General features: G+C 50.6%; 1 protein-coding gene across 2 annotated transcripts in view; it reads left to right on the top strand.

The window, feature by feature from the left end:
- Window positions 1–13996, top strand: part of SOGA1 (suppressor of glucose, autophagy associated 1) — a 71620-nt gene extending 57624 nt beyond the window's left edge. Inside the window, exons 14-15 of one of the 2 annotated variants that reach the window (XM_008575334.1) lie at window positions 1132–1352; window positions 13605–13996. In XM_008575334.1, coding sequence (XP_008573556.1) covers window positions 1132–1352; window positions 13605–13666 — 283 coding nt within the window. In that variant the 3' untranslated portion in view covers window positions 13667–13996. Of the gene's footprint in view, window positions 1–1131; window positions 2483–5961; window positions 9576–13604 lie in introns of those variants that run through there. The other variant, XM_008575325.1, reaches the window with a different exon arrangement.
- The last annotated feature ends 354 nt before the right edge of the window (window positions 13997–14350 follow it).

The raw sequence follows: 14350 nt of genomic DNA, 5'->3' as shown, positions 1-14350 counted from the left end.
AGTGGGAATTCCAGTCTGCAATTTGTTGTTTGTTTGATTCTGGGCATGGAAAACTAAGGCCCCACGTAGTCTTGCTGGGAAAGAAACTGTTTACTCCTTTGGGATTCCTTTTTCCTGTCTCTGGAGTTAGGAGAATCAAGATAGACATCCTTTCCTGGGATAATTGAACACCATTCTTTGGGCCCAACCCTGCACTGTGGCCAGGGGGACCTCCAAGACAATAAGGACCATGTCTCTACTGTTAGGAAACCCACAAAAGGACTGAGGGGAAAAACCCTACAGTGTCCATGCAGAGTAGCCCAGAAGCAAGGCAGGCCCTGGGGTAGGAGGGTGGGCTGTGGAGTCAGGGCCTGCTTTGAATTCCAGCCCTGCCATTTCTAGCTCTGTGACCTTGGGCGGTACTTCCATCTCTGTCTAGTGGGAAATAATAGAGCTGCCTCCTAGAGTTATGGCAGTGGTCTGACATATGACACTTCTATATGCCTGGCACTTTCAGTCATTCAGGCAACACAGGCACCAGGGCCGTGCGAGGGATTTAATGGCATCCATCCTCTTAGTTTGGGTTCTCCCAGAAGCAAGCCCTGAGACAAGGATGTAAGTGTAAATGGCTTATTTGGGAGAGGATTCCAGGAAACACCTGGAAGTGAGACAGGGAAGGGAAAGCAGCCAATAAAAGGAGCTTCAACCAGGTAAGCCCATGGGCAACTGGAACTCAGTCCTGCTGAAGAGGGAGCCAGAGTAGAACATGCAACTCAGAGTTAGCCCACCCAAGGGACAAGGAGGCCAGATACTTATTCACCCACTCCCACCCAAGGTTTGTTGAGGGCTGCTTTCAGGGGCATTAACTGTGCTATTTCTAGCTTCCTTTCTGTGGAGGCCAGCTACGATCCCACAACCAGAAAAAAAGCCCTGTGCTAGAGAATGGCAGGTGCGCAGAGTAGGCAGTTTTGGGTGTGTAGGTGTGAGTGCGAGAGGATGGGGGCGGGCACCAACAGCATCTCCTACAACAGGTGAGCAGGACAGTCCTAGCCCTGCCCTCTTGCAGTGCAGAGACCAGGGAAGTAGACCAGAGTGTGTGCCCAGTGCACATTATCTTCCACTAATGCCACTTTTTGTCCTCTGCTCTCCCAGGACCAAATCTGTTTCCTCAATGTCTGAGTTTGAAAGTTTGCTTGACTGTTCCCCTTACCTTGCTGGCGGAGATGCCCGGGGCAAGAAGCTGCCCACCAATCCTGCCTTTGCCTTTGTGAGTACTGAGCCGGTGGATCCAGAGAAAGATGCCAAGGAACAGCCCGGGCTCTCGCCAAGGGACTGCAACCACCTGGGTGCCCTGGCCTGCCAGGACCCCGCGGGTAGGCAGATGCAGCGCAGCTACACAGCTCCCGACAAGACGGGCATCCGCGTCTACTACAGCCCCCCGGTGGCCCGGCGCCTGGGCGTCCCTGTGGTCCATGATAAGGAGGGCAAGATCATCATTGAGCCCGGCTTCCTCTTTACCACAGCCAAGCCCAAAGAGTCGGCCGAGGCTGACGGGCTGGCCGAGAGCTCCTATGGCCGCTGGCTCTGCAACTTTTCACGGCAGCGCCTGGATGGAGGCTCAGGGGGCAGCCCCTCGGTGGCTGGGCCTGGCTTCCCAGCGGCCCTGCGTGACTTTGAGATGTCGGGTAACATGAGCGATGACATGAAGGAGATCACCAACTGCGTGCGCCAGGCCATGCGTTCGGGCTCACTGGAGAGGAAGGTGAAGAGCACGTCCAGCCAGACAGTGGGCCTGGCCAGCGTGGGCACACAGACCATCCGCACGGTCAGCGTGGGCCTGCAAACCGACCCACCCCGTAGCAGCCTCCACGGCAAGAGCTGGTCACCCCGCAGCTCCTCGCTTGTGTCCATGCGCAGCAAGCAGATCTCCTCCTCCCTGGACAAAGTCCACTCGCGCATCGAGCGGCCCTGCTGCTCGCCCAAGTATGGCTCGCCAAAGCTCCAGAGGCGGTCTGTGTCCAAGCTGGACAGCACCAAGGACCGCAGCCTGTGGAACCTGCACCAGGGCAAGCAGAACGGCTCGGCCTGGGCCCGCTCCACCACCACGCGGGACAGCCCTGTACTGAGGAACATCAACGATGGGCTCTCCAGCCTCTTCAGTGTGGTGGAGCACTCAGGGAGCACCGAATCTGTCTGGAAACTGGGCATGTCCGAGGCCCGGGCCAAGCCTGAGCCCCCCAAGTACGGCATTGTGCAAGAGTTCTTCCGTAATGTGTGTGGCCGGGCACCAAGCCCTACCTCGGTGGCAGGGGAGGAGGGCACCAAGAAGCCAGAGCCCCTCTCCCCAGCCAGCTACCATCAGCCAGAGGGTATGGCCAGGATCCTGAACAAGAAGGCAGCCAAGTCAGGCTGCAGTGACGAGGCCAGACCCACCATGCTCCCCCAGATGGGGAAAGATGGTGTCCCCAGGGATGCAGATGGAGCCACTGTCCTTTCCAATGAGGTAGGTAGGTGGGTGCAGTCTGCCCTTTTCCTTGGGAGATGGGGTTAGCTTATAAGGTTCATGGTCTTTTCGGTTTTTAAGGGGAATACTGTTGTGTGTCTCAATAATGTCTTAGGCTGGTCTGGGATGGGGTTGGAAGGTCCCAGACCTGGAACAACACAGACCCAATAGTCACATGATCTGAATACCAACAGACTAGTGCATACGGCTTAACTAGCTGCTTTGCCACCACACATCAGAGATTGCTAGCATCCTCCAGGGAAGGGGTGTGCCTACTGCTTTCCTGCCACACAGTGGTGATTGTATTTGGTAAGATCACCTTGGTACCTTGAGATCAGCCACAGTGGGAGGATTTACACCATGCAAATAGGCACACACTACAAATCAGGGCTCCTCCCCTCACTCCTGGAAAACTAGTTATTAAACATTAACCAGCATACCACTTCTCCAACCCCATCAAGACTTCACACCTCACGTATTCACATTTTCTCTAGGGCTCTTTTGCTGCACACCCCACTTCTGATATCGATTTTTAAGTTAGGGGTTATTTGAATGTTAGTAAAAGGACGTATATAGGTTTGCTTTGCAGAAGGGGAAAGAAATGTCTCTGAAGGATGACGGAGTATCTTAGGAACCCAGGAGCAGGGACCTAAAGGCCTCAGCAGCTTTTCCCTGTTGCTTTCTTCTCTCTCTGAGCTTCATTTTCTCTGATGTCCTCTTCCTCACACCGCCCCCTACTCTGTTGCATTTGCACAAGGACCAGGTGGGCTGTCCCAGCTCTGGTTTTATAACATCTTCCAGATCAAGCACCTAAGAGAGACTGACTCAAATCCCTCTGTCCCAATTCTACATTTCTGGAAGAAAGAAACTCTGATTGGTCCAACCTGAGTCAGGTATACCCCTTGGTTCAGTCAACTGTGGCCAGGAGTAGTTCCATGTGATCTGATGTGGACTCAGTGAGGACTGCAGGTGGGGGCACAGAGACATGAAAATGGCTGTGTGTGGGATGGGCTGTGATTGACCTACCAAAAGGTCCACTTCCCTATTAGTATATGTTTAAGTAGTTTCTAGTTTTTCCCTATTATAAATAATGTTGTGGTGAATATCTTGGTGCAAAAAAACATTTTTCCACATTTCAGATTATTTCCTTAGGTTTGAGTTGCAGAAATGGGATTATAGGATAAAAAATATAAAATTTTTAAAGGTATTTGATAAATGTTGCCAACATATCTTTCAAAAGAGTTGGTCTAATTTCTACAGCCCCTGCTAATGTGTGGTGAGCATTTTACTTCTCTATACTCTCACGCAGCTGGCTTCCATTTTGAAAAATCTTTTAACTATTTATTTCTATGTTTTTAACTTTTAAAATACTTTTGTGTGGTGCTGATAACATCAAGGTCCAGAGTTCAATCCCTGTACTGGCCAGCCACCAAAAAGCAAGCAAACAAAAACTTTAAAATTTGGGTTTAATATTCATACTGAGCAACTGTAAGAATATAGTTCACTGAAGTCTCATAAACTGAAGACAGCCATTGAATCGGTCAGGGTTCTTTAGAAAACAGAACCAAGAGAATATAGAGAGAGGGGAAATGGAGGGAGAGAAAGAGATTTGCTATAAAGAATTGGCTCCCATGATTATGGAGGTCGGCAAATCCCAAGATCTGCAGGGTGAGTCAGCAAGTTGGAAACCCAGGAGAGCCAATGGTTCCAGTGTGAGTCTGAAGGCCTGGGGACCAGGAAAACTGATGGTGTAGTTCCAGTCCAAAGGCCAGCAGCCTCATGGCCCAGATAGAGCCAGTGTTTCAGTTTGAATCTGGAAGCAGGAAAAAAGCCAATGTTCCAGTCCAAAGGCTCTCAGGCAGGAGGAATTATTTTACTTGGGGGAGGGTCAGCCTTTTTGTTCTATTTAAACCTTCAACTGATTGAATGAGGCCTGCCCACCTTAGGGAGGATAACCTGCTTTATTCAGTCAACCAACTTAAATGTTAACTTCATCCAAAACACACTCACAGAAATACCCGTAATAATGCTTCACCTAATACCTGGGCATTCTGTGGCCCAGTCACGTTGACATATAAAATTAACCATCACACCCATATAACCAGCACCACATCACTAAACATCAGTATAAAGCTGGCTGGATTTTAAATGTTGATTTTAAAGGTTGATCCAGATATTTTTCACTATGTAAATTGTGTGTGCTACACATTAACCCAGTAGTTTTCCTTTTAGGAATGTTGCCAATGGATATATTATAGAGGTGGAAGAAGAAACTTGTATAAAGAAATATATTGCATTATTAATAAAAATTGCTCACATTTGTTGAGTGTTCAATAGGTACTATGCTAAATGCTTTACATATCATATCTGATTTGACCCTCACAACTTTGAGAAAGGTATCATGTCCCTTATCTCAGACAGGAGCAATTCAAAGCTCAGAGAGATTAAGTAACTTGCCCAGGGTCTCTCAGCTACTAGGAGGACACTTCAAAAAGTTCACAGAAAAATAGAATTGAAAGATAATATGGGGCCAGCCAGTTAGCTTAGTTGGTTAGAGTATGGTGTAATACCAGGGTCAAGGATTTGTTTTTTTATTTTTTTGGTTTTTTTTGAAAGATGGCCAGTAAGGGGATCTTAACCCTTGACTTGGTGTTGTCAGCACCACGCTCTCCCAGGTGAGCTAACCGGCCATCCCTATATAGGGATCCGAACCCGTGGCCTTGATGTTATCAACACCACACTCTCCCAAGTGAGCCACGGGCCGGCCCCCAGGGTCAAGGATTTGGATCCCTGTACCAGCCAGCTGCCAAAACAGAAAAGATAATACTAATCTTTCCATGAACCGTTTGAATTACCTTCATATGTGGCAGAGTGGGGATTTGAATCAAGCTATCTGGTTCTACAGCAGCACTTTTAACCATTATCCCTGTGTGTTGGTTATAGTAAAGAACTAGAAACTACCGAAATGCACATCAAAAGTGAATTGAGGCTGGCTGGTTAGCTCAGCTGGTTAGAGTGCAGTGTTGTAACATCAAGGTCAAGGGTTCAGATCCCCTTACCAGCCAGCTGCCAGAAAACCCCAACAATACAACAAAAAAAGTGAATTGGATAAGTTATTTCCATTTAATGAAATAGTGTAATGCCATTAAAAAGAAGATCTAGACAAACTTAGTGACAGAAAAGTGTTCATGTTTTGCAATTGCAAAATAGGCAGCAGGGGATGAAGTCATTTTGGCAACTGTACGAATGTGCAGCATATTGAGAATGTATCTGTGATGTGTAGGAGTGTGGATAATGTCCACTTTCTTCTCTGTTTAGTTCAGAATATGTTACAATGAACATCCATTACAGCTCTATTGGGAGAAAAACAGTAAGGAGAAAAATTGGTCCAGAGAAGGGCCACAGCCCTGGGAACTGGTCCCGGGCATGGCTGGTCAGTGTCTCCCGGCTCCTCCTGACTTCCTCCCTCCCTCCTCTAGGATGCCGTTTGTGACTGTAGCACCCAGTCTCTCACCTCCTGCTTCGCCCGGTCGTCCCGCTCTGCCATCCGCCACTCTCCTTCCAAGTGCAGGCTGCACCCTTCAGAGTCTGGCTGGTGTGGGGAGGAGAGGGCAGTGCCCCCCAGCGAGTGACAGAGCAGCCAAGTTCCTGCTTCAACCAGCCCCGTCCCTGGATAGCAGAAGGGAACCAGCGGAGACAGGCCAGCACTGCCTTGCCCTGGAGGGACAGCAGCTACACCACTGCCACAGAACAGCTTTCGTGTCAAGGTAAAGCAGGATCTCCTGCTGACCGCTGGATGGTGATCTCCACCTTGCCAGGGGAAAGCAGTGAGTGGGAGAAAGATCAAAACTGGGCTTCAGAAGTAATGGAGAGATGCATCAGGAGCCGATCCCTGGGTCCTGAGGAAGAGCCTTGTCTGGTTCTACCCATGTCCACTTCATGGAAGAGCCCAGAAGGGATACTTCTGGTCATGCCCTCGGAGAAGAGGGCTTCCAGAGATGTTCTCTCCTGACCACACACTCTCCCTGAGGAGGAGAAACTGCTCAGAAGAACAGGCTTTGCTCTAAGTTTCAACTCGGGGTTCCTGGTGAGCTGGGCTGGGCATTATCACCATCATTTTCTTCCCTCCTCCACCTCCTGCTCCCAGCCTGTTGCTCTCGATTGCTGGGATTCTAGGGGGTATGATAGGGCAGTAGCCAGGGCTAAGGACCTGCATGGAATCCTGGAGCCCTGGATCTCCCTGCCCATATCCTGGATGCAGCGAGAACTAGGAGACGAGGTGGGAAAGCATAGGGCTTAGGGATGGGCAGCCATTACCCCCCTTGCCCAGTGACTTGGGGCCCCTAGCCTTCCCAGGTGACTCCTTGAGGACAGAAAGAGGTAGAATCAGTCTCAAGATCTGGTGCATAGATCAATGCCTAAATCCCCACTGCCTTGATCTCTGGGGACTCTTTCCCTGGCACCCCAGAGGGGCCACATCTCCACTGTGTTTACATCCTGCAGCTGGTGGAGGGCAAAGATATTCCCAATAAGAAACTCCCAGCTGGCCACATCAGCCCAAGGAGAACTCTAAGAGGCCAGTGCCCCAGGACACAGCGGAAGACGGGCCTGGAAACATGTTTCTTGCCTAGATTGTTTATTTGAATTTTTCTTATTATAAATATTTAAGGTGGTTTACTTTATTTTAATAATTTAATTTACCCCAAAGTCCCTAAGGTAATTTATTGGAGGTTGAAACATGTATTCTTGCCACTGGGATAATGTGGGGCTTCTTATACCAGGGACAGGCGTGGGGGTCCCGTCCCCCCCACTGTGGATGAGACAGCTCAGCAGCTGGGTTTGGAGCCCAAGCTCTCCTGATCATTTTTGAGGCCCCTCAACACAGCTGGAGCCCTGCAGCTTGCTTGGCCTCTGAGCACTACTTTTTATTCCACACGTAGTACTTTCCCAGTCCCCAGCAGTCAGTCTACAGATGCTACTGACAGGTAGAGGGCTGGGCAGACATCACCACTCCCCAGACATTCTCCATTTTCCCGAGTGCGCCATGGGCTTGGCCCGACATTCTCTATTTTCCTTCTCATTCCCCCCCCCACCCCACCCCCACATCTTTTTTTATGAGTCAGACATGGATTACCAAGTCTCCATCAAGAGCATGGAGATCCCTCCACATTGCCCAAGTGAGAACTCGCAGGAAAACAGGACCGAACTTTGGGAATGTTGTTTACTGCAGCTTTGCACATGCATCTGAGAGTGTCTGCCAGCCTGCCTCAGCTCTCACCAGCCTGCCAGCCTTTTCACCAGCCTCTCTCCTTAGCCTTATGCCCTCTCATTCTCTTCTCCCAGCTCCGCCTCCACTGCCAGCCCTCCCCAGTGTCCCATGTGAGCTCCCTGAGCCATCGGTTGGATTTCAGTGCAGCTGATTGCAGTGTGGTGAGGAGGGCCTCACAGGGCCTCCCCCTTGGTGCCAATGAGTCCATCTGAGTTGCACATGTGCCTGCACACACACAAATGTGCAGCCCTCCTGTAAGTGGCTGGGGATCCAGAGTGGAAACACCGGGATGGATCGGCTTGTCTGCGGAATTCCCCATCAGAAAGGCCCAAAGCCAGCAGCTTTGCTAGTTTTCCGCCAGGACTCAGGAGATGCCTGTACACTTCCACTTCCCCCCAGCAGTTCCCAATCCCACCCTTTCAGGTTCACCTGGACCAGTTACCCCAAGTCCGTCATCTCCATTCCCTATTGGCAGAACATCAGGGTCATGTCAGTCCTACCAGCCCCTTCCTTATGCCGTAGTGACTTGCTTGGGTACTGCAGGCTGGCCAGTGGGCCAGTTCCCCTCTGGGATGTCACTGTTCCCACCCAAGAGGTCAGGGGGCCCCTCCAAGCTTATCTTCAAGTGAGGGGATTCACACCAGGCCACAAGCCACCAGAGGCCTTCTGCCACCTCCCAGAGCTACAGAGGACCAGGGAGGCAGAGCTCCCAGCCTTGGGGGAAAATCCCCATGTGACCTGAACCCTGTGGCCTGTGGACCCCTCAGCCTTAACATCATCCTCATCCGAGACTGTCCTTGCCACCTTCGCTCTCTCAGCACCCAGCCTGCCTGGCCCCCAGCCAGATGCTGGTCTTCAGTAGAGCCCCAGTTTTTGCTTCCTGCACGCCACTGTGCAAGGCCTCTCATCACTGTTCCTGCAGAAGCCTCGGGATGTGGGGCTGGATGGGGTTGAAGATGTTACGTGTAAATATTGATTTGGTTTGATTTTTAGCATTTTACTTGGTAACTGGCTGTGTTTTCTTTTTGAGGGGGTGGGGGATTAGTTTGTAAAAACTCTCTCTTTTGGAATGTAATTTCTAAGTTTGTTTTTTTTCTTCAAATGCCTTTTAAGTCTTGGTAACATTCCCAAAGCATAAAACTGCCTGACCCACAGTGGGGATTCCCCTGGAGGTTGGGGTCCCAAGAAGAAATGCTCTCTTTCTTCCCTTTCTTCCCCTTCCTGCCACCCTCCACCTTTTACTCCCAGCCCCTTCCTTCTCTTCCTCCTCTAGCTTCTTTCTCTTTCCCCATCTCCACTCTTTCTTCAACCAAAGTCCCAAGGAACCCTGGGGTCTCAATCCCCTCCAAGAGTGCTTGGCTTAGGTCCATGGGGTTGGCATCAGTTGGTTGGGGGGAAATGGGGGACTGGTTGGCATGATTGACCCTAAACTGGGCAACCTCATGTTTCTTATGTCTGACCTCTTTCCAGAGCCAAATTAGATCCTCCCTGGGGCAAAGGTGACTGTATTTGAAATGAAAATCAAACCACTTTGGTGCATCAGTGGCTCTGAGGCCTGCATGCACAAGGCATCAGAATCTAATTCCCTGTCTCCCTGCCAGCCCTCACGCTCTTTTTCTTTCCCCACCAAAGGCTGATCTTCAAGAGGTCTTGCTTTCTATGAACTCGAAAGGGGGCTTCACCCCTTGGTCTCACCAGGGATACTCTTCTCCCAGCTGCTCCCAGATGACCAGGTCAAGGGCCCAAAGACTTGACCCTCTTACACCCTGACACCAACATGGCTCCATCATGCCTGCACCTTTCATGGTTTTATCACCCACCCTCTTTCCTCTAGCCCACCCAACACCCAGGCTCGCTCTTCCTCTCCCTTCCCATCCAGAATGCTGCCTTTCCAGCCTCGTCAGCTCCTGAAGCTTTCACTACCTCTTTGTTAATAATAATAATAATAATAATAATCCCCTGCATGTCCTGTCTAGAACACTCTACTATTTAGAAATTGTCCTCCCATCCCAACTCTCCTTCAGACCTCTCAGGGACAACTCTGGGAGGCAGCCTTGGGAGGACACAGCTTAGTGCTCCCATTTTGCAGATGAGGAAACTGAGGTCCAGCTCTCATCCCAGAGCACCCAACTGGGAAGTCATCAAGTTAAGATAAGAACTTGGGTCCACTGGGTCCCTCAGCCTAACTCTGTCCTGCTTGCTTTGCAAACTCACTGCCCCTCTGCGACCTTTGTGTGGGCACAGGACCCCCAGAATTGGTCACTGCCCAACCCAGATGTGTAACAACTCCACTGCAAATCGCTGGTCCTGTGTGTTCCAGAGGATGGTCTGGGGACCCCTTGTGTCAGAATCCTCTGAAGGCATGCTCAAAATACAGATTCCTGGGCCCCACCTCAGCCTTCTGGGTCAGGAATCTGCATGTTTAACAAACTTCCAGGGGGATCCTAAGCACCACTGGTCACACCATTTGTGTTCATGGCCCAGTCCATTAAGCCATCTTTCTCTTAACCAATAACTACCATGCTGTATCTCAGAGCACTGAGCCCCGGACTGGGATCTAGGGGACCTGATCCTCATCCAAGCTCTGATTTGGCTTAATTACCCTGAGGATTTCCAGAAAGCATCAGAGGCAATCTACAATCTTCGTTGTAAGTGTTCAATAAGAATAGGTGTTCAACAAAAACAAAGTCAAAAAGCAAGATGAATTATTTATTCTCCAAATCTTCCTGATGTAATTCCCATAATCAGGTAATTAAATTTTACTCTTGAGTTTCCTGGCAACCATGGTAAAAAGAGAAATACATCAGGATTTTATAATTCTCATCATCCAACCATTAGAAGTAAGCAGGTTTGCCCCAGGAGACAAGCTCTTCTGCTACAAATTTATAGCATGTGTCCTTTCTTCAGAGGCCACTGAGCCAGTTGGTGTTTCAACAGATGAACCTAATATGCAAGGATGTTTTCCAGGTGACTAGTTTTAAAACATAATAAACTTCCACCAACTTCAGTGACCTTGGCCAGATCATGTGGCTGGTCTCTCCATGCCTCAGTTTCCCCAGCTATAAAGTGGGGATATCCTTTTACCTCACATGGCTGTGGTGAGGACCAAATACAATACTGTGCCTGGGAGTCTACTTGGAAAAGCATAAGGTTCTACACAAATGTGAAGTGGTCTGATCATACTCGCTGTCCCCAGGCTAGCCTCTCAGTGTCCAGGCCCTGGAAGTGGGGGGGATGACCCCTCCCTCATCAGTCTTTATGACTAGAAAGGAGACCACAAGATAATCTGCACCAATCCCCTCACTTTTTTTTTTTAACTGTGGCAAAATATATGTAACATAAAATTTACCATTTTAATCATTTTTAAGTGGCTTAAGTATATTCACAATGTTGTATAACCATCATTACCATCCATTTCCAGAACTTTTTCATCATCCCAAACTGAAACTCTGCACCCATTACACAATAACTTTCCACCCCCCTCCCCGTAGCCCCTGGTAACCTCTATTCTACTTTCTCTGTGGATTGGCCTATTCTAGGTACTTCATGTAGAATCATACAGTAAGTGGAATCATACAATATTTATCCTTTTGTGTCCCACCCCCTCGTTTTTTAAGATGAGGAATCAGGCCCAGAGAAGGGATTGATTCACCCAAGGTCACCCAGCAAGCCAGAGGCAGAGCCAAGAGCAGAACACGGATTTCCTGACCCCGCAGGTTCTGCAACACTAGTGGTGAAGGAGACATTTTCCTGCCTTTCTGTGACCCTGGTGTGGTTGGGCCTCTTCCTGTCTGGGCTCAGTCTGTTTGCTGCCTACCTGCCACCCACCCTCTCTTTTATCCTCTTCATCCAAAGCTTTACCTCCTCCTCCCTTCTCCTCCTTGTCCGGATCCCACCAGCAGATGGAGGGGGCTGGGCCCTGGGCTTACTGTAGCATCCAGCCCTCAATCCTCCCATGGTGTCCTCGCCAGCCCTGCTGCCTCCCGTGGTTTTTCCTGTAACCTCAGCAGCCCCCTTCCTGCCCCACAAAATCACATTCCCGCCCTGTCAGGAAAGTGCCTCTGCCTGTGGTCTCCCAACTCCGATATTTGCTCTCAGATCTGGTGGTATCCTGGGTTCTGCTTTTATTTGGTGTTTTCTCACACCAAAAGGGGGCCCCTTCCCTGTCAGCCCTTCTCATTTGGCTCGCTCCACCCCAGCAACCCCCCAGTCTGGAAAGACATCCCCCATCTTGAGTCACACTGTCTTTTCTGTCCACAGCCTCCCAGCAGCAAACCCAGCACTTCCCACCAGATGTGTGTGTGGCAGAGGGGGGGTGGACTTGGATCCCCCTCTGGCCTCCTCTGCCTTGCCTGGTTCTGGATGGCTTTGCTTGCATAGCAGGTGCAGCCTGACTTGGGTTCTCTCCTCTCTCTGGTCACCCATCCATCTGTCTGTCAATTTGATATCCAACTATCCCCTCTGTTCTCCCTGGGCCTCACCACCTCCAGAACAGCTCATCCTGGCTCTGCCCCTTACCCCTCTCAACCCAACAGCATTGCAGTTTGCAAAATCCACAGACCCAAGATCCAAAGGAGACTGAGGACATGATGCTGAGCCTGAGTCCCTGCTCAGGGCTCCTCCCCACGGTCTGCCCTGCCCACCCCTGCCTTACCCTCCTTGAACCCTTCTCTTCCATCTGTCTATCCCATCTGTCCTGCTGCCTTCCTTCCTGCCCTTCACCAACTCTCTGAACACCATGCCCCAAGGAAAGGAGCTTTGGTTTCCTCAAAACACCCTTGAAGGTCTAAGACTGTCAGGGCATGCCTACTTTGTCACACTCCATTCTGAAGCCACTTGGACTAATCCCATGAAGAGGGACCTCAGCTGGCAGCCTGGAGACCTGGCCCAAGTCTGGGCAGATCTCTTACCTTTTCTGGCCTTCCTAGACTTACAGTCCTCTGATGGGTACGAGGATAATCCTAGGGACCCCAGAGCACCCCTTATGTTTCAGAGTCCTGCAGCCCCATCCTTACTCCACTGGGTCTTCCTAGTATCCTGGTCCCTGTCTCGGCTCTGCCACTGATCTCTGTGCCTTAGTTTACTTCTCTGCACAGGGGGCCTCACCACAAGACCATTCCTGGCAGCTTCCCAGGTATTATGGTACCTTGTCAGCCGTGGCCCAGCCTACGGGCACCAGGCTGCTGGGGATGAGGTGACTGGGGTGCACCGTTCCAGGCCAGTGGTTCTCACATTGTGTTCCAGCAGCAGGAGCATCACCTGGGAACATGATAGAAGTGCAAATTATTGGCCACACCCAAGACCCACCTAATTAGAACTCGTGGAGTGGGGCCCAACAAGCTTTAATGAGCCTTCCAGATGATTCTGATATGCACAAGTGTTTGCCAGTTGCTGATTGAGGCTAACAGTGCAGCCTGAGGAGGGTCTGGGGCTGGCTGTGGCCAAGAACAGGTGGAAAACACCGACCTCATCTGGATTCCTGAGATTGAGACCCCTCCAAGAAAACCAGCCTATGGGTTTTCGTCTTCCATTTGTCTGTCCCATCCATCCTGCTTGGTTCCAGCCCTGCTCACCTCTCCCACTTATCTAGTTCTTAGAAAAGGCTGGGTGAGTGGTGCCAGGCAGGCAGGGGGTAGGAGTCCTGGGGGGACAGGAGGCAAAGACCCTGTTCATTTATCCCTTGGGAACCTCACCACAGTCCAGATGGCCTCTCTTCAAATGGAAAGAAACCTAACTCCACACGGAAAGAATTTTAAATCCCCACCTCCTCCTTCTCCCCCTCCCCCTCCCAACCCCAGGGACACCTTGTAGACGGTGCCAAAAAACAGCTCCAACCCCCAGCAACTGGGGAAGAGAGCCAGAAGCTGTCCTTTACTCATCCTGGCCCCCCTCCCCAGCCCCCACCAAAACTGTGAAGTCCCCTTCCTGCTCAGCCTGGTTTCCTGGTGAGGGTCCTGCAGCCGTGGGCCCTGGGGAACCCCCAGGGAAAGGCCCTTGGGAGGGAAGGGACCAAGGGCATCCTTGGGCCAACTGTCTGCCTCTCTTGTCCACTGTTCTCTCCTTCCCACTCTGTCTTCAAAAGGCTCCTTCCCAGGATGGATTGGGTGCTAGGACGACTGCGGTCCAATCCACCGGCTCTCCCTGCCTGTGTCTTATTTCAGACATGAGAATAACTGTACAGTGTAAACTTACAAAGCGTTTTTAATGGTTGTAGATTTGAAATAAAGTATGTCATATGAACAGGTGCCGTGGACTTGGCCTCCCCTCTGATTTCTCTTGCGGGTGGGTGAGGACCCCAACAGATCTGAAACCTGACTCCACCCCACCCCCAGTTGCTTGGGAAGGGGGGAGTCCTGGGAATGGCACAGCCAACTGGCTAGTTTGGAGTCACTTGGTGGGGGCCATCAGGTGTTCCGGCTGCTGACTACTGATATCTCAGTGCCTCCCATAAAGCGTGATATGGCCACTGAGAAACAAATGCAGGGTGTTCAAAAAGAAGAAGAATTGAACTATTCTACAGAAACTTTTTAAAATTTTATCATGGCGGGGCTGGCTGGTTAGCTCATTTGGTTAGAGCGCAGTGTTATAACACCAAGTGA

Source organism: Galeopterus variegatus, unplaced genomic scaffold (assembly GCF_000696425.1).
Source record: "Galeopterus variegatus unplaced genomic scaffold, G_variegatus-3.0.2 Scaffold59, whole genome shotgun sequence".
In the NCBI taxonomy this organism is placed as follows: Eukaryota; Metazoa; Chordata; class Mammalia; order Dermoptera; family Cynocephalidae; genus Galeopterus; species Galeopterus variegatus.
This window is presented reverse-complemented; position numbering and strand designations above follow the sequence as displayed.